The sequence below is a fragment of the Saccopteryx leptura genome, chromosome 1 (assembly GCF_036850995.1).
Source record: "Saccopteryx leptura isolate mSacLep1 chromosome 1, mSacLep1_pri_phased_curated, whole genome shotgun sequence".
In the NCBI taxonomy this organism is placed as follows: domain Eukaryota; kingdom Metazoa; phylum Chordata; class Mammalia; order Chiroptera; family Emballonuridae; genus Saccopteryx; species Saccopteryx leptura.
In genome coordinates, this window is record NC_089503.1 from 271,803,324 (window position 1) to 271,823,327 (window position 20,004).

General features: G+C 48.1%; 1 protein-coding gene across 1 annotated transcript in view; it reads left to right on the top strand.

Moving 5' to 3' along the window:
• LOC136383579 (keratin, type II cuticular Hb5) overlaps positions 1-19,661 on the top strand; it is a 70,250-nt gene extending 50,589 nt beyond the window's left edge. Inside the window, exons 1-9 of the mRNA XM_066353622.1 lie at positions 11,783-12,278; positions 13,983-14,191; positions 14,780-14,840; positions 14,981-15,076; positions 15,771-15,935; positions 16,171-16,296; positions 16,695-16,915; positions 18,192-18,223; positions 18,656-19,661. Of these exons, the coding sequence (XP_066209719.1) occupies positions 11,859-12,278; positions 13,983-14,191; positions 14,780-14,840; positions 14,981-15,076; positions 15,771-15,935; positions 16,171-16,296; positions 16,695-16,915; positions 18,192-18,223; positions 18,656-18,849 (1,524 nt within the window). The 5' untranslated portion in view covers positions 11,783-11,858 and the 3' untranslated portion in view covers positions 18,850-19,661. Of the gene's footprint in view, positions 12,279-13,982; positions 14,192-14,779; positions 14,841-14,980; positions 15,077-15,770; positions 15,936-16,170; positions 16,297-16,694; positions 16,916-18,191; positions 18,224-18,655 lie in introns of the transcript that reaches the window.
• Positions 19,662-20,004: the final 343 nt, after the last annotated feature.

Here is a 20,004-nt window from a genome sequence, read left to right on the forward strand (position 1 = left end):
ACTGAGAACTTGCAGTTTGTTCTGCTCACAGCCTAAGGCTTGCCTGACCCAGTCTCACCAGCCTCCTGCCCTCCTGCTTCAGTGGGCTACTGACTTCTCACCTCATCTCCCACGTGCAAAGTCACACGTACCCCTCCGGTGACAGCAACATCAAGGTTGTTCCAATCTTGCCTTGGTATCTGTCTTCAGCCAGACTCCCATGTACCCTGTGTCAGTTATCAATTTATTGCCTCAAGTACAAATTCTCCCTTGTAGACTATGCTGTGCAAATGAATCTGATCCCTTTAGCTATTTCTTTTTGTCAGCTGACACGAAGTGAAGGCTTGTTGGTGGGCATTTCCATGGGCATTGGAGAGACATTGCGCATTCGGGGACTTTGCTTCCGTTGCACTCTCTCCGCAGTTCCCCAGAGCCGGTTCCTCAGTGCAGACACCTCCCTCCTGTCAGGCCCCGCCTCCATGCTGTCAGGCCCCGCCTCTATCCTGTCAGGCCCCGCCTCCATGCTGTCAGGCCCCACCTCCATGCTGTCAGGCCCCACCTTCATCCCGTTGAGCCCCACCTGCATAGCAGTGGTAGCAACCAGCCCTTCCTCACACCCTTTTTTGGGCAAGTGCATAACAAAGTGCCTCCAGCGAGTCGCTGCCTTGTGAGAGGCTTTTTCTAGCACCCTAAAAGGTGTATTTCTGGTAAGCTCTGGATGGAAGGTTTCCACCAAGTTTCATTGGTGTGACTTCTCTGGAACCCAGTGAGTAGTGGCTGTGCCCTCTCCAACGGAGTCTGTATCTCAGCCATGGCTTTTCCTGGATATTTCTATCACAGCCCTAGTTGCTTCTCCTCACATCTGTCACTTCCGTACTCTTGAGAGTTCTTTTTCCCTCATGACTCCGGCCCCCAATATTATCTATATTAAATTTCTCTTGTCCAAGTGACTGTGTGGTACTGTCCCTTGATTGGACACTGACTGGCACGTGCCATTTGGACAGCACTGCTTCCGACCCGTCAGCCAGACAACAAGCCAACACGGACTCCTCAGGCTCCAGTGTCAGGTTTCTCTCTTCTCTCTCCCTCTCACCCCACAGATGATCTCACCCAGTGTCATGGCTATAAATGCCATTCATATGCCAATGACCCGAAGTTTATATTTCCAGCCCAGAACTTCCATTAACCACAGGCTGGTGTATACAGATTGCTCATGGACATCTTCATTTGCATATCAAATGGGCATCTCAAACTAAACATGTCCAAAAACAAATTCTTCATCTTCCTTCTTCCCCCTCCATGTGGCTCCTTCTATATTAATTGCAAGTTCATTCAGTTCCTTAGAATAAATACATAAATAAATAAACAAAATCTTGGAATCATCTTTAACCCCTCTATCTCTCTCACATAATTATCTATCTCCCCATAATTAATACATCAGCAAATCGTGTCAGCTTAACCTTCAAATAATATCCATGCAACTGCCCTCCCCTCACCTCCATGACTACCATTGAGGCCCAACCTACCATGACTGGTGCCTGGACCACTGCAGGTCCCTCCTAACTGGGCTTTCTGCTTCTCTTCCTTCAGTCTGTTCTCAAAAAAATAGCCAAGGTGATCCTGATAAAACTACGTTGACTTTCAGTACCCTCCATGGTGGAGTGAGCCAATTACAGCCCGTGTCTCCCACTGATTACAACTAAAAACTCTGGATAAAATTTTAAAAAAAAGAGAGAGAGAGAGAACTATCAGAGGTCTCAGAAAAGTTAAAAAAAAAAAAAAAAAAGCAAGTAGACACACCGGAAGACAAAGCTTGCAGCAGTGACCCACATGTGTCTTCCCTGTGCCCACATGGCTTTGAATTGGAAGTGGGCCATTTGTGGGGCTGTGAACCATCAACATGACCAACTAAAACTCCAATAGAAATCCTGTTTTTCTAACTAGAGAAAGCAGGAAAAGGATCCCTGTGGGCTGGGAAATGTGGAAGGGGAATCCTTATGTTCTTTTGTCTCACAGGGCTTTGCCCTAAGAGCAGATCACTGTCACGGAGCCGTGCAGCTACAATGATCTAGGCTGCAAAACTCCAAGAGAAACCTGGTCTTTCTGGCTAAACTAAGAAAAGAGACCCCTACAAAGGGGGACTGAGGGGAGGAGAAAGGGATTCCTCTGGGTATAAATCCTCTCAAGTCCGGGGCTCTCCCTTGAGCTGCACATGCATGGGCGACCCAAAGCAGCAATTCAAAGGCTTTGAGAACTGAGGTAAGATTTAAACCCCTGCCCAAGTTTCAGGCATACCCCTAAGCATCATATACACTAGTTAGACACAAAGCAGCAAGCAAAGGCTTGGAAAATTGAACTGTTTGGATCCATTGTCCACATAGGAGAGACAACATTTGCAATCTGAACCTAACGAGGCTGATTCCAAAACACAAATGAAAATTCTCCAGAGGACTTTCGCAGGACCAAGAGTCCACACAGCATAATATTTTAAATGTCCAGGATATGAGTTAAAATTATTTTGACATTCAAGGAACCAGGAAAATGTGATCAATCCTCAAGGGAAAAAGAAATCAACAGATGTGCCAATCCCAAGATGATAACAGATGCTGGAATTATTACACAAAAACCCTAAAGCCTCATTATAACTCTTGTCCATGAGATAAAGGTAAAAACATTTGAAGTGAAAGGAAGTTTCTTAGCAGAAAATAGAAACTATAAAAGTAGAACCAAATGGAGATTTTAGAACTGAAAAATACTACATTTAAAAAAAACTTTTAAATCATTGATAAGCTCCATGGCAAAAAGTAGAGGCTAAAAATAGAGTAAATAACTTGATAAATTAATAGAAATTATCTAATCTAAAGAATAAAGAGTGCTGGCCAGACAGCTCTGTTGGGTGGAACATAGTCCTGGAGCACAGAGGTTGCCAGTTCGATTCCCCAGTCAGGAAACATACAGCTCAATGTTCCTGTCTCTCTCTCTCTCTTTCTTCCTCTCTCAGAAAAAAAATAATAATACTAAATAAAGGAAAATAATATTAGGAAAAAGTATTTTTAAGTTAAATGAAAATTACACATTTTATGTAGGAGAACAATTCAAATGACCACAGATTTTTTCATCAGAAACTAGGAAATACAGAGGAGAGTGGAACAATACTTTTAAGTGCTGTCAGCCCGGAATTTTATATCTGGAGAAAATATCCTTCAGGAGTGAAGCAAAGAAGAAAGAGGAGGGGGGGAGGAGAAAAAAAAGGAGGAGAAGGAGAAGGAGAAAAAGGAAGAAAGAGAAGAAGAAAAAGAAAAAGGAGGAGAAGGAGGAAGAGGAGGAGAAGAAGACATTCTTAGCTGAAAGAAAACTAAGAGAATTTGTCACCTGCATACCTACTCTAAAAAGAAGGCAAAAGTTGTTAAGAACGAAGGAAAATAATGCTGAAGGGAAACAATAAACCTCTCGCCTTCTCTATAAGATGGGGATGTATTTTCTATGTCGAAGAGTTGTTGTGGAGACTACTCACAACAGCATAACTAAAGTGCCTGGCACATAGCCCAGCACACAGTAGGTGTACAATAAATGGTTGCTATTGTTTTGATGATGAGGGGAGGGAGTCTAGTTTTACTACTAATGGGGAATGCTTTATTAGGCAGCTCAGCCACTCCAGTGCCAAGCACAGGTGGATGCTGCAGTGTCAGTGGACTGTTTTCCCCATCCACATCCACGGTACCTGAGCCCTGAGTGGCCAGAAGTAGGCAGGCAGCTGCCTGGCCTTTCCTTCTCCTGCAGCCAGGCCTGAGCCTCTGCCCTTCAGCTGTGGGGGTTTGCTGCCCTCTGCTGGCTGCCACTTTCCACGGTGCCACTGCACAAGGCACTCTCAAAGCAGCGTTTGGCAATTTGGCATTGCTGGGGAGCTTAGAATCTTTTAAAACAATTTTCTTCCAAAATTGTGTTTAGGACACAAACATTACAACGATGAATAACAACTTTAAAAAAGAAATCCTCCCTCTCTCTCAGGAGGCCAACACAGCACTGCTTTCACTTTTCTGTGTTTATGTCACTCTTTGTTCCCACAGATGTTCAGAAAACCACAACCGCAAAGCAGGAAGAAGCCACAGAGGGCTCTGAGTCTCATGGTTTTCAAACTGGGTGTGCTCCTTCGGGCCTAAGCACCTGAGCTTCCCACAGGTAGCATTTTCTGCCAAACATCAAATATCTGAAGTATCCAAGATAGCCGTTCATTTATATATTCAGTCAACAAATATTTACTGAGCACTTACCATATTACCCACATTGTTCTAAGTGCTTAAAAACCATCAATGAAAAAAACAGATGAAAGCCCTGCTCCCATGGAGTTTATTTTGGGGTGAGAGGCAAAACCGACTATAATCAATAAATAGAATAAATAAGTCAATGATAGAGTGTAATAGAAAGTGTTAAGTGCTGTGGAACAAAGAGGAAGATCCAAGCAAGACGAACCTGATGGAGAATGTCTCAGAATGGGAGGACAGGTTGCTATTTTAAAAAGGAGGATCAGGGGCCTCTATCAGAAGCGATATTTGAGCAAAGACCCAAGTGGCAATAGAGCAAGCCATGTGGCTGAGGGAAGAGCATTCTGGACAGAAGGGATGGCTAGTGCAAAGGCGCTGAGTCAGGAGTCCGCCAGTATGAGGAGTAGCAAAAGGTTGCCAAGAGCAAGGAGCTTACATGAGAGATAACAACAGGGGCAGGCAGTACACGGCCTTGTTGGCCACTGTTAGGGTTTGTCTTTTATTCCTAGTGAAATGGAAAATCATCAGGGTGTTTGAGCACAGGAGTGACACAACCCAACTTAGTGTTTTAAGGAGATCACTCTGCTGTGTTGAGAATGGAGTGGAAAGGGCCAGGCCATGTAAAGAGACCAGAATGTCAATCTTAGCTGTTTTTATAACTATATATACAGTCATGTATATATTGTCACTTAACAACAGGGATATATTCTGAGAAATACATTGTTAGGTGATTTTGTCATTGCGTGAACATCATAGAGCACACTCACACAAACCTAGACAGTACAGCTTACTACACCACTAGGCTGTACAGTATAGCCTATTGCTCTTATGCTATAAGCTTATACAGCATGGTACTGTACTGAATATTGAAGGCAATTATAACACAATGGTAACTATTTGTGTATATAAACATAGAAAAGGCACAGTAAAGATATAGTATAAAAGATAAAGATGGTCCCATATAGGGCACCTATCATGAATGGAGTTCACAGGACTAGAAACTGCTCTGAGTGAGTTACTAAGTAAGTGGTGAGTGACTGTGAAGGCCCAGGACATTACTGTACACTACTGTAGACTTTATAGCCACTATACACTTAGACTACACTAAATTTATTTTAAAAAAATATTTTTCTGCCTGACCAGGAAGTGGTGCAATGGATATAGCATCAGCCTGGGATGCTGAGGACCCAAGTTTAAACCCCACGGTCACCGGTTTGAGTGCAAGTTCACCAGCTTGAGCACAGGGTTGCCGGCTTGAGCGTAGGATCATAGACATGACTCCAATGTTGCTGGCTTGAGCCCAGAGTCACTGGCATGAACAAGGGGTCACTGGTTCAGCTGGAGTCCCCCATACTCCCGGGTCAAGGTGCATATGAGAAAGCAATCAACAAACAACTAAGGTGCCGTAACGAAGAACTGATGCTTCTCATCTCTCTTCCTACCTATTTGTCTGTCTCTGTCTCTCTCTCTCTCACTAAAAAAAAAATAAATAAAATTTTTTTTCTTTCTTTAATAAGAAATTAAATTTAGCTTATTGTAATGTTTTTACTCTACATAAACTTTATTTTTTAACCTTTCAATTCTTTTGTAACAGTTTAAAACACAAACACGTTGCACAGATGTACAAAAAATATTTTCTTTCTTTGTATTCTTATTCTATAAGCTATATTCTATTTTTAATATTTTTTTTACTTTTAAACATTTTTGTTAAAAGCTAAGATACAAACACACTCACTAGCCTAGTCTACAGAGGATCTGCGTCATTAGTATCACTGTCTCCTACCTCCACATCTGTGCCACTAGAAGGTCTTCAGGGGCAACACACATAAAGCCGTCACCTCCTATAATAACAAAGCCGTCTTCTGGAATATCTCTTGAAGGACCTGCCTGAGGCTCTTCTTGAACTGTGCTTCTTTTCAGAAGTATGCCTGTGGCAGTATGCTTGGTTTGTGTCTTTTTCCATTGTAGATTTGCTTGTAAGCAAATAATGCACCATGAGCATTCCTCTGTTAAATGAAAACTTTTCAGTACTGGAGCCTATGTTTTCAAACTTTTTATGAAGTTTGCCAAGGTCTGTGTAAAGCCAGCGGCCAGGGCCACTATCACAGCAGCCTCCTGGCCCATGCAGGTTCGCATTGGATTCGGACAGTCGGTAAAGAAACAATGGAGCCAAGAACTGGTGGGCCATTATTTTTAATTCTAGCTTGCACCCGGCGGGCAAGTAAAAACACAGACTGGGCTCCAAAACCCACTCACATTCAGTGCTCACAAAGCTACTGACTTATTCGAGTTTTCTAGAATCAAAGGTTTGTAGCTCACCAGACTTATTCATCTCTGTTCCCCATCTCCTTCCGTCTCCCTGCATAAACTACACAAACTGGCCTTTCACTCAACACTCGCCATCTTGGCTGCTTCTCCTGGCCTACTCCACGTGGCCTCCTTCTGCTCTCTGCTCTGCTCTCTCCTCTAATGCTAATCTCAGGAACCAAGAGGGCAAGCTCCCGCTCTGTCCCCATTTTATAGTGTAGAAATCCAAACCCTTAATCCAATATACAAAATAGGGAAGTCTCTAATACAAAGTCACTTCTCTGAGGCATGATTGGATTGTACCACCCCACATCAAAATGGGTGGGAAAGGCTTCATCCCAAAACCAAGCCCCAGGCTACAGGGATTCTGCCTGCCCACAGAGACACACATTAGTATCACCTGGGCAACGGCCTCATGTGGGCAGCGCCATCTTTAACAAAGTGAGCATAATATATTTTATCTGCCCAACAGTCTGCAAAAGCTTCTGCTAAATCCTTCACTGTGAATATTTTTAGTGGCTCTTTTTCTTCTCCTGCAGTTTCCTTTTCTCTTGTCTATTCTTCAGCAATGTGCTCCTGTTCCAGTTCCAACAGCTTCTCATTAGTCATTTCCTCAGGAACCACCTCTAGGAGCTCTTCGGTATTGTCGTCATCCACACTCAGACAAAGTTGTTTGCTATCTCAACAAATGTTGATTTTTGCAACCTTTGCACAATGATGGCTACAATGTCACCTGGCAATAGAAATTTTTCAGGTCCATTGTAATTTTATGGGACCATCATATTTGTGGTCATATTTGTGGTATGTCATTGACCAAAACATTGTTATGCGTCACAGGACTGTAGTTTAGTACCCCAGAACCAAGATCTCAAGGGAATTCCTTAGCCATGTCATGAAAGACATTGGGGAGACCTGACACCCACAGAAACTCTCTGTATCTTCCCAGCATAGAGCCAAAAGGGGTCTTGCTCAAACTATGATCCCACTACGCATCAAGTAGTTGATAGCATCAACTATAAGTTTTAGACTGTTGTTTTCCTCCCAAGATGTAGAGAAATGGTTCTAATGCTAAAATAGAAAAAAGTAGACTGAAATTAGAAGCTCTGTATGTACTTAGCATCTGCTCTGACCAAAGTACCCACAGAAAACAGCAAAGCCACCAGGGAAGGCTGCCTGCAGGAAGGTGTGTGAATTGCTTTCAGGAGGAGACTAGAGATTCTTAAGAGTTGCTGGTGGAGAAGCCTGTGAGGAAAGATGGAGATGCCCTGGGAACAGCTCGGCTGACTAGATGAGGGGCCCAGCTCCCAATGCACTGAGTGAACTGGGGATGGGCCATTGATTCATCCAGCTCCTTCCTGTTGCTACAACCTCACTCTTCTCAGATAGAGTCTCTGAGTCAAGCCCAAGTTTTCTAAAAGCCAAAGAAAGTGTCACAGAGCTAGAAGACCCTTCAAAAGCTGTGTCTCAGGACCAGGAGCTGGTGTAGATTCAAATACATAGTAAAAGGGTGGAGAAGACCAGAGAGACGATGGGTGCCCAACTTGGATGAGCTTGGATGAGCTGTGTGGGCAGCGACCAAGGCCCTGCTCCAACGTGCCTTCTCTGCAGGGAACCAGTTAGGGTCAATTTTGGAGAACTAGCCAGCCAGGAAAGATAGTGAGATGACCTAGGAGAGCACAGGCAGATACGAATATAGAATCACATAGATCAACAGGCAGGATGGGAAGATATCTGCGCTCCCTTATCTTTGGATAAGTCCAGAAAACATTTTCAGAAGCAGGGGAATTTTAAGCACAGTAAAAACAGCAGAAGAGAAGGGACATATTGAGCCCCTGGAGTGGGGAAGAGCAAGAATTCTCCCAACAAGCATCTTGGCTTAGATAAGGTGCAGGAGGAGAATGGTTCATCTGAGGTGAGTTTGAATGAATGATAAGGACGCTGGGGAAACCCCAGGAGATGGACTCCAGTTGTGGAGCGGATCCAGAGTCAGGGGAGAAAGTTGCCTGCGGCTCCAGGGTGGAGTAAAGAAGCTCTTTAATTCAATTTGCTCTTGAAGGCTTCTTGGAAGAAGCGACTTCTTGGAAGCATTTTAAATTACGGGAAAGACTAGCATTCTTGGGTGGACATTCCTGACATTGGGTGTGACCTTCAAAAGGTACGGGGGCAGAAAAGTACAAAACCAAAAAGGTGATAAACGGCAACACCCAGGACAAGAGGGTGTGCAGGGGATGATTGGAATTACCTGGGGAGCCCCAGAAAGGGCGTTTTATGAATTACCTGCTGAGACAGGGAACAGGAGAAATCATAGCCTCCCACTGACTAGTTCACAGAGGCTTCCTGGAAGAGGTGGCTGGCTGTTCTGGGACACTCCGGGGAGAATGCTTGGGGTATGAGGAACAAATAGAACACAGGGGGGCGGTAAGAGGGAGAGGCCAGTGAAGGGAAGTCTGGCTCCCTTCCCAGCACAAGACAAGGATCTGGTCCTACTGGACAGAGATGATGGGTGATGAGCAGAGATAGGCATGGAGCTATGGGTTTTCTGTCCCCCCCACCCTTGCATAGAACCACATTGTAAAGGCTTATGTGTTATGGGTCCAGGGCCGCTTTATCAGACTAGTCTGGTCTGTGAGTTTGTCAGTTGCCCTGAATGACCTGGTAATAGCCGCATAAGGACCTAGCCTCCCTCTCCAGCCCAGTGCCTCCAATCCCAAGTGCCATCCAGACAGCCATCCCTATCAGCCTCCACCAGCTCTGGTCTCAGCTGCCATCTGCAGTGACACAAACTTTACCTAGTGTCCATGAGTACTTCCGTGTGTCCTCACCCCGGAACTACCCACCCAGGTGCCTACACCATTGCTCTTGATAGTTCTTCTGCTCCTGGATGAGTGATTTTATTTCTGAACACAGAGTGGTTTACCCAGGTCTCTTAAGTCTCATAGCTCCCCTTTCCTATTCTCAGTGCCCAGGCCCAATTCAGGGTAGAGGTTTGGAAGGGGTGTGTGTGTGTGTGTGTGTGTGTGTGTGTGTGTGTGTGTGTGTTGGGGGCATGGAGGAACAGATGATATGGGAGCTACCCTATAGAGAAAAGCCTCCACTCCCTCCTGCCCCAAGAAGAGGCGGAAAGGGGTCTGCTTTCATCCTCTTCAATAAGTTGAAGGACAACAGAGGTTCAGAGGAGTGGAGAGAAGAGGGTGAGGTTTTATGAGCTCTTGAAGCTGGTTGAGCAGGGGGCCCACCCATCCTCTAACTCCCACATTCAGCCACCACCCTCCTCCTCACTTTCAAAGGGCCAAATCCCTCTTGGCCCACACATCTGCTCCAGGTCTACACAACTGTCAGTCTGTGAGCTCGTTGTCCAAAGCATCGGAATACACACTGGGCTCAAGCCAGCAGAGCCCACGCTGAGGGGTGGGAGTTGGGAAAACATTGCTTCCTTTCTCCACCCCCAGACTTCACCCCAAGTTTTTATACTAGTGAAATCAGATTAAAGAACACATGAAAGACAGCCTTGGAAAGGTAAAGAAGTCATAAATATGCAGAATAAATGAAAACCATGGGTGGGGCAAGGAACAAGCCCAGGCTCTGCTGGGGGAGGGGTGCTTCTGATAGGAAGCAAGAGTCCCTGTCCTTCATGCAAAGTTCACTGATCCACATTCACATTCAGGTGTATTATCCACTTAATCCTCCCAACAACCCTTGAAGATAAGGATGAATTCCACATTACAGCCAAGGGAAGGGAAGCTCAGAGACGTTACAAATTTCCTCAAAGCCACACAGCTAGAAAGGGCCCAAGTTTGAACTAGGTCTTCCACCTTTGATTCCATTGTCCAGGTTGCTAAATCCCTGCAGCTTCCCCATGGGTGACTATGGGGAAGGTCATCTGAGGCCATGGTGAGTCTACCTGCTCCTACCCCACCAGTTGCCTAAAGTCTTTCTTCCCTACTTGGAAAAACAGGTGTGGAATATGGAGATAGAAATCAATCAGCCGGGTCCTGGCTGAAGATCCACGTTGGGCCCGGCTATAGCAGCGAGGGCAGACTCGGGACAGAAAGGCTCCCTGGAGGGGTTGTCACTCTTAGAAGAATTTTATCAGCTCTTTTCCTGAAGCTCCTAATACATCAGGTGTCTAGCTAGCTTCCCTAGAAGCAGTGATCACATCCCCCAGGTCTGTGCTCACTGAACATTAGACAAAGAGCAATCATTTTTCTAGTAAGTAGCCTCAGTACACACAGAGAAGCAGGAAAGTTAGAAGGGCTCAGGATTCCAGAGCCCCCAGCAGCCAGAAGTTACAGCATCCTTGGATAAGAAAAGCCACCTTCCCACCCAGCAGTTGCTAAATGTTCCTCTAAAGGTGATCATTCTGGGGCTGACAAACAGAATGAGTATCTCCTCTGGCTGGTGGTCTTGGAAGAGAGACTCAAAGGACCTATTTCTTCTTAAATAGCCAAGGGAAGGTGCCCAAAGCAAGTTCACAGCAGCCAGAATAGGGTTCTCCGTCCTTCAGCCAAGCGGGAGAAAGTGGCTTGAAGAGGAGGCTCCTCCTTACCCACAAGCGGCTGTTATTGAGGCCACTGAGGGTTAAGTGGTTTGCACTTTTGCTGAGTGAGAAATGAAGGCTGTGAGGCAGAGTCTTCTGGACTGGAATCCAGAAGCTTCTAAGAGACCATGCTACAACTCTCTGCCCTGCAAGTGCATGGTTGAAATGGCCCCTCTAGATCCAAACCACCTTTCAGGCAATGCTGCCTGCATGGGGATGGACTCATGTGACCAATCAGCTCCCGAAACACGGTGAATTCTTCATGGATCCAGGAGGAAAGAGTTAATGGCCTCTCATGGTCTGACCCAATGTGGGACCCTAGAATTTCTCCCTTAGATCGTGTGGACCCAGCCTGTACCCCAAATCCAGCCACCTCTGATTGTTGTGAAGTTCAAATCCATCTTCAGGTGTGGGTTGAGGCCATCTCACCGGGAGAATATGAGAAAATTAATTACTTAATGTATGTAAACGAGCTTTGAAGATGAAAAGTGCAAACACACACTGTTAATAACATCTTCAATACTTTTACGAAGTCCCAGAGTCGCCGCTGAGCTCACCTTTAAGATGAGTCCTTGAGGAGTTGCTGGCAAACTCCCCACGCCAATAAACAACATAAAATGCCTTTTCACTCCTTTTATGCAGCCAACCCTAGCTCTCCTCACCAATAAAAGGACCAGGAAGGACAAGAGAGGCCAGAAGAAACTTAAGCAACGCACTGTGCCGCCCTCACAGACTTCCTCCCGCAGTGCTCAGGCTCTGCTCAGACCCACACGATGTCCTGCCGCTCCTACCGGATCAACTCAGGATGTGGGGTCGCCAGGACCTTCAGCTCCTGCTCAGCTGTGGCCCCCAAAACCGGCAGCCACTGCTGCATCACCGCCACCCCTTATCGGGGGGTGTCCTGCTACCGGGGACTGATGGGCTTCGGTAGCCGCAGCCTCTCTCACCTCGGCGCCCGTGGGCCCCGCATGGCGGTGGGCGGCTTCCGCCCCGGCTCCTGCGGCCGCAGCTTCGGGTACCGCTCCGGCGGCGTGTGCGGACCCAGCCCGCCCTGCATCACCACCGTGTCGGTCAACGAGAGCCTCCTCACACCCCTCAACCTGGAGATCGACCCCAACGCGCAGTGCGTGAAGCATGAGGAGAAGGAGCAGATCAAGTGTCTCAACAACAGGTTCGCTGCCTTCATCGACAAGGTCAGTGAGGTCCAGGATGGTCCAGAGAAGGCTCCAGCCCTGCCCTCCCTCAGAAAGGTTCCAGTCTTTTGGGGAGACAGCATGGCAGCCAAGTTTGAGACAGCAGAGAGAAATGAAACCATTATAGGCAGGAGGATCAATTTTCATTGTTTAATTCCAGCAAAGTACATTGAGGGCCCAGAGCGGTCCAGCAATCAAGTCTGTCATCTGAAGTGTTTGTGCACTTCTGGAGACAACATGGGAATATCAGAGCTGCCCCTGAAAACCAGCCTGGGCACTGGGTGTTGGAAGTGGGGGAGCAGAAGGGAAGAACAAAAGGCATGTGGCTGGTGGCCAGGCAGCACAGGAAGTGGCTGGGGCACAGCTGGGAGCCACTCTGCCTCCTGCATCCTTGCTCTGCCCCTCCGCAGAATGAAACCTCAGGCCTGTTGTATGTCTGGATAACAGAACCAACCTCAGATGGTGGTTGTGTGGATTAATGGGTTTATGCATGAAAAGTGTGAGCACATAGTAAGTGCTCAATAAATGTTAGCTGTTAGTATCAGTTTCCAAGGACAGTAGTGATCAAGGTATGACAGTTAACCAAGCTTGGCAGATGCTTTCATGGATGAAGGGCTGGGAGTATGGAAGGAAAGACAGACAGGCTGGTGAAGAGGCCCACTGACACAGCGTGATGACTACCACACAGCTGTGAGGCTGCATCCCAACAAGGTCACCTCTGCACCATCCTTTGTGTTGGCTCCAGTAGAGGTCCATGGTGCCTCACTCTGGTAGAGTAGACAGAACCAGGCTCTAGCGTCTGGGATCAAGGGCTCTGGGCATGACAAGGGTGTACTTTCTCTATAGTAATCTTAGTTAATCCTCAGAATGACCCAGTGAGGTACATTATCACCTCCATTTTTTTAATAACAAACTGAGGCTAAGAGAGTTTAGATGAGCGACTTAAACACAATGTGGTGGGCAGTGGAGGGGACTCAGGGGACAGCAGATTCTGACTCTATCAATATGTGACAATAAGCTAGTCGTTTCACACTAAAGTACAATTTCCCCATCTGTATATTGGAAAAAAAATAACATCTCCCCACCCACCCAAGGGATTGTAAGAATTGAATGAAATAGATAGATAGATATAGATATAGATAGATATATAGATGATATATAGCTATAGATATGATGATATAGATGTAGATGAGTGTGTGTGTGTGTGTGTGTGTGTGTGTGTCTTATAATACAGGCCCCAGCATCACATAATAAATATTCAATGTGTTGTATAAATGACTAGATAAATAATAATAATAGTTAATTATAGTGATTACAGTAATAGTTAAACTAGTGAAGAACTTACTATGTGTCAGGGACTATTCTAAGTACTTGGCATGCATTAACTTGTTCAATCTTCAAAACTTTAAGGAAGGTGCTATTATCATCTCTGTTTTAGAAATAAGAAAACCAAACACCAAGAGGTTAGACAACTTGCCCGCTTAGAGTGGCAGAACTGGGGCTTGACCCAGACTTTCCCTTGCACTCACACTGCCTCCCTGGGTCGGGAGACGAGAGCCTGGCCCCTTGCATTGCAGACACTCAACGCCATGGCTCAGCTCTTGGCTGGCCCTGGCCATTCAGGAACATCAGGGCAGAGCAAGCTCTATGGACCATGCGCCCCTTAGTACCCTCCTTAGTCTTTTTCTCCATCCCTTGGCATAGGTGCGCTTCCTGGAGCAGCAGAACAAGCTGCTGGAGACCAAGTGGCAGTTCTACCAGAACCAGCGCTGCTGCGAGAGCAACCTGGAGCCGCTGTTCAATGGCTACATGGAGACGCTGAGGAGGGAGGCCGAGTGTGCGGAGGCCGACAGCGGGAGGCTGGCCTCAGAGCTCAACCACGTGCAGGAGGTGCTGGAGGGCTACAAGAAGAAGTGAGTGCAGCACACAGGGGGCACTCATGGGGAAAGGGCAGGCTCCGCCCACAATCTCTGGAAGCAGCTTCTCTAAGATTCTTGCCTGTCAACAGGAGCTACCTGGAACACTAGGGAATATGCAGGAAATACCTAGGTTTCTTTGGATTCTTTGGCTCCACCTCCACCCCTCAGAGGTCCTGTTGGTGGGTCTTAGAGCTGGATTCAGGGAGTGAGGAAAAGAATTCCAGTGGAGTTCTGCTGCCCTCTTTGTTCTTGCCCACCCCGACTCACCTGTACAACACAGGCTCTATGCTTCCCTTGCCCAGAGCACTAGCTCTCTTTGGATCTAGGATGCCCAGATGATTCTAGACTTGGGAATTGAGTGTGTTTCCCTGATCTCACCCCACAAGCAGGAGAACTGTGGGGTGGTAAAATGCCAGGCTGGCATAAGGGTTAACCCATGAAAAACGCACAAAATAGACCATGGAGAGAACAAGATGACATTTGCAGGAGGTTAATCCCTTTGACTTCTGGAAAAGCTTGCCTGAGACTAGGATGATATCCAGTGCTGACCCCTCAGCTCTGGCCCTTCTGCCCCACACTCAGGTATGAAGAGGAGGTGGCTCTGAGAGCCACGGCAGAGAACGAGTTCGTGATTCTGAAGAAGGTGAGAGGACTGGTCACACGGCAGGGAGGGAGGGCCCCATCTGCACAACCTCCACTGGGGGCATGACCACCACACTGACCACAGAAACACCTTCCGTGGGCCTCCTCCCACATACCCGCCCTCCTCCTCTCTCCACACAGGACGTGGACTGCGCCTACCTGCGAAAATCAGACTTGGAGGCCAATGTAGAGGCCCTGGTGGAGGAGTCTAGCTTCCTGAAGCGCCTTTATGATGAGGTGAGGGAGCCCCTGCCAGCCAGCCAGGGTGGTACAGGAGAGGTGTGGAGACCTGGGGGAGAAGGGTGAGGGTGCACTGTGTGCCTATGTTTGCCCCATGTATGATATAAGCATGAAAAGAACATGTGCACACAACCAAAAGGGGCATGCATGTTGTGTGGCACTCTCAGACATGTATGTGTGTGTGCCGAGTTGAGAGCCTGGCATACATGTCTGAGGACCATGGGTCATGTGTGGTCAGACCGTCTATGTCTGTCAGCACCTCTGCATGTTGCATTGTTTTGCCTGTGTGCTGGTCTGTGCACAGGTCAATCTACACATGTGTGGAGGTGGAGATCAGGGTGGATTTCTAGTTAGAGAGGTGTCTTAATGAACAAACAAATCACTACTCCTGGCATTGAATACAGTTCCCCTGCTGGGTGACTTTGAGCAAGGCCTTTTTCTTACACAGGGCCTCAGTGTTCCCATTTGTTAAGTCAGGGATTGTCTTCAGCTGACTTCTAGGGCCCCTTCCAGCTTTACTGTTTTATGATGTGCCTGTGTGTACATGAAAGTGGGTGGGGGCATGGGGAACAGGAGTCATGTAACATTTATGACCAGTGTCCCCTCCAGAGAGTGGGTACTGCCCCCCAAGGTGGAGCACATGGCCCAGATCAGGAAATAGAACCAAATGTATTGGCTGATGGTCCCCCAGGAGCTACAGATCCTCCATGCCCACATCTCAGACACCTCGGTCATCGTCAAGATGGACAACAGCCGGGACCTGAACATGGACTGTGTCGTGGCTGAGATCAAGGCTCAATACGATGATGTTGCCAGCCGCAGCCGGGCCGAGGCCGAGTCCTGGTACCGCAGCAAGGTGAGTGGCACAGGACACCTGCCTCCTACATGACAGTGGGAGGGATGTGAAGTAGATATTCAGATCTTAGGGATGGTAGCAGAAGGACAGAAAGCTCTTGGGTTGAGGCAACATGGCAGGGCTGCCATGAGAGTTTGCACAAGCTCAGCACTGTACAGTCTGCACCTCATCTGTGGTGTCCTGAACGGGTGGGACTCATATCCTGAGCCCCAAGAGCATCTCTGCTTCCCCCCAGTGTGAGGAGATGAAGGCCACAGTGATCCGTCACGGGGAGACCCTGCGCCGCACCAAGGAGGAGATCAACGAGCTGAACCGCATGGTGCAGAGGCTGACCGCCGAGATCGAGAACGCCAAGTGCCAGGTAGAGTGTCAGAAGCACTCAAATACCTAGCACGAGCAGACTGCAGCAGCAGACCCCATGCCCCCCGGGCCCCTGTCAGGCCTCACAGTGTGCACATGAGGAAGCAGGAACCCAGAGAGAGGGCAGGGGCTCTATCACATCACACAGCACTTGAGCTGGGATGAGCCGTATCACTGACGACCACCTCGTTGTCTATCCTGTGACCACCACCAAGGAGAGATGGTAAAAAGCTTACCCATCTCCTCCCTCATGTTTATATTCCATTAACGACCTGGTCATAGGTAATTAACCTGCCATCTCTCTGGGAACCTCCTCTTCCAGCCCCAGCCCACCAGCATGGGTGAACCAGGCTGTGCCTTCTGTCTCTCATCATTGTCTTCACATCTCTTTCCTTATAGCGGGCCAAGCTGGAGACTGCCGTGGCCGAGGCAGAGCAGCAGGGCGAGGCAGCCATCAGCGATGCCCGCTGCAAGCTGGCTGAACTGGAGGCCGCCCTGCAGAAGGCCAAGCAGGACATGGCCTGCCTGCTCAAGGAGTACCAGGAGGTGATGAACTCCAAGCTGGGCCTGGACATCGAGATCGCCACCTACAGGCGCCTGCTGGAGGGCGAGGAGCACAGGTGGGGCTGAGGAAGACTGTGGGGTACAGAAGGAGGAAGCCTAAGTCCTCTGGGAGTGAATTTCCTTAAGCCCAAGTGTGGGCCACATTTTCGCCCACCACTAGTACAGGTCAAGCTTCAATAATAATTATCAAATGTTTATAATGTGCTCAGTCTGTGCTGAGTGCTTACTATAATCTTCACAATCTGATGAGGTAGGTACCACTTTTTTCATCCAAACATAAGGGATAAGGCTCAGTGTTCAGTGATTTTTCTCTTGGCCACGCAGTTAAGTGCAATAGCCAGGACCTGCACCCAAGTCATGTGCCTCTAAAATCCACTCTCCAAGTAGCTTCCGATAGGATGTTCCAGCTTGGCCTGCAAGCAGACTTGCTCATTTTAAGGGCAATGCATTCTATACAGGGGTGGGAAAATTACAGTTGTTCTTGTAGGAAAATATATAATAGAAGAATAAATAATAATACGAGAATAAATGGTGTTTCACAAACTCACAACTGTAACCATACTTGTGCCCACCCCTGTATGCACATAGTAGCTCTTCATTGACCGCAGAGCCCTTTCATACACACTCGTGCATGTGATTTGACTCTTTTCTGTGAGCCTGATCATACTCTCCAGCATGGACCTGGTCTCTCAGATCAGAAGCAATGAGTAGAGTTCAGAATCTCACCCACCTCTGTTGAAAATCAGAAGGCTTTATCTCCATGGTCAGAGAACAGTTAAAGAAAGAAAGTGAGGGCCCTGGCCAGTTGGCTCAGTGGTAGAGCATCGGCCTGGTGTGCAGGAGTCTCAGGTTCGATTCCCGGCCAGGGCACACAGGAGAAGCACCCATCTGCTTCTCCACCCCTTCCCCTCTCCTTCCTCTCTGTCTCTCTCTTCCCCTCCCGCAGCCAAGGCTCCATTGGAGCAAAGTTGACCCAGGCGCTGAGGATGGCTCCATGGCCTCTGCCTCAGGTGCTAGAATGGCCCTGGTTGCAATAGAGCAACTCCCCAGATGGGCAGAGCGTCGCCCCCTGGTGGGCGTGCCAGGTGGATCCCGGTCGGGCACATGCAGGAGTCAGTCTGACTGTCTCTCCCCATTTCCAGCTTCAGAAAAATACAAAAAAAAAAAAAAGAAAAAAAGAAAGAAAGTGAGCCTTTAATGCAGACTTGAGGGAACCCCTTTCTGCTTCTTGGGTAGGATCTGTACACAGGATGCCCTTTTCTGTCCCCAAGCAACCATCATCTCAAGGAATCCAGCTCAGTGTCCAAACTTAACGATTTTCTTTCTCTATAGGCTGTGTGAAGGTGTGGCTGCCGTGAATGTTTGTAAGTATCTGGTGGAAACTCCCTAGAAAATGGCTTTGTTGATGGGCGAAGCTGAACCCTACAGCATAACCCACTGAACCTGGAATGTTCCCTGACTGGATGGGAGGTGGCGTTTCACTGGGGACCCAAAGGGGATTATAGGGAAAACAGGGTTGAGCGCCCTCCCCTGGTGGCTATGTGAACTGCAGGCCATGGAAATGGGGCTAGGACAGCTTTGCCCCTCTAGGTTCCAAAGGATGCCCCTCGTCTTTCTTGCCCCAGTACCCTAGAAAGGTTGAGATGCTGAGAGGAACAGGGCCTGAGTTGTTAACCACTAAACCTTTTGAGGAGGAGGGAGCTCCTGCCATGCAGAAGCCTTTATTTTAGGGGCTGTCCCAGAGTTGGTGAGATCATGGCAGGCTACTCATCCCTGTATTTCCCCTCTTCCCACAGGCGTCAGCAGCTCCCGCGGTGGAGTCACCTGTGGGGGCCTCACATGTAGCACCACCCCTGGGCGCCAGATTGTCTCTGGCCCCATGGCCACTGGGGGCAGCATCACGGTGATGGCGCCAGACTCCTGCGCCCCCTGTCAGCCCCACTCTGCCAGCTTCAGCTGCGGGAGCACCCGGTCCGTCCGCTTTGCATAGAGTCTGGGGCCACTTACATCCATTTGTGCACAGATGGTGTGTGAATGAAAATGCGTGCTTGCTCCTGGAATCGTCCACATGTTCCTACAGAGGGACAGAACCTGGGGCCGCTCCACCACCTTCCCTTTTTAGGGAGTTGTTTCCTGGTTCTCCTCTTGGCTTTCCAGCCCTTCGCTTAAGTCCAATTTGACTCAGAAATACCCTTGGCCAGTTTGTATTGTTCACTAAGCTCTCTGGGACATTACCAGTCACCCAGAATGGCTGGACATCATGGAAGCTTAGAAATGAGCCTAACTATCCTCAGGTTTCCCACAACCTGAGAATCAGGAAGAACACCCCCCACCACCACCACCCCAATACACACACACACACACACACACACACACACACACACACACACACACACCAGCAGCAGCAGCTCCCTCTCCTGGTTGGGAAGGTCTCTGCAGGGAGTACCTGCCCAATGGTCATTTGTGTGTGTGTTTTTGCTTGTCTCTCTGACTGACTGCCCTCCTCTGGGTTAACCTGTTCCAGCCAGACTCCTCATATCACCTCCCAGTTGAAAGGCCTGGTCAGGGAAAGAAATTCTTTTGACTTTGGACAGGTATTCATTCGATACACCTTATACATTTCAAAGAAAATTCCATGGTTACTCCAGATCTCCTCCTGCCAGTGCTGGAGGGCTTGTCCAACATGAAGCAGGTGGGATGGAGAAGGTTAGGACACTTCCTGGGTCTCCCCCTTGTTACAACTGTCTGTGGGTGGCTTGCCTCCTGGGTTGTCTCATTCGGTGTTTCAATAAATGCTGTTGCGATACAAGGACATGTCATCTTGTGAACACAATGTGGGCCCCGCCAGCATTCCAACACTCTTCCCCCTCTTGCCCCATCTCCAGCTGGCCAATCCTTTTCAGTCCTTCCCCACCCATGCAGTGTTTCCCCCATCTCCCAGTGATTCTACCTCTTCCTTTCCACTTCCATAATTTGATTCCTCAGTTCACTCAGGCCTGGACCACAGCTCTTGCTTCCAGCATGACCTCATTCTCCTTGATCATACCCCACATTCCCCCAGCAGCCAGAATCCCATCCCAACCCCCTCCTGCCTGGTTCAAACCAATTCCCAGCTTATGTGTGTGCTCATTACGTCAAATACAGG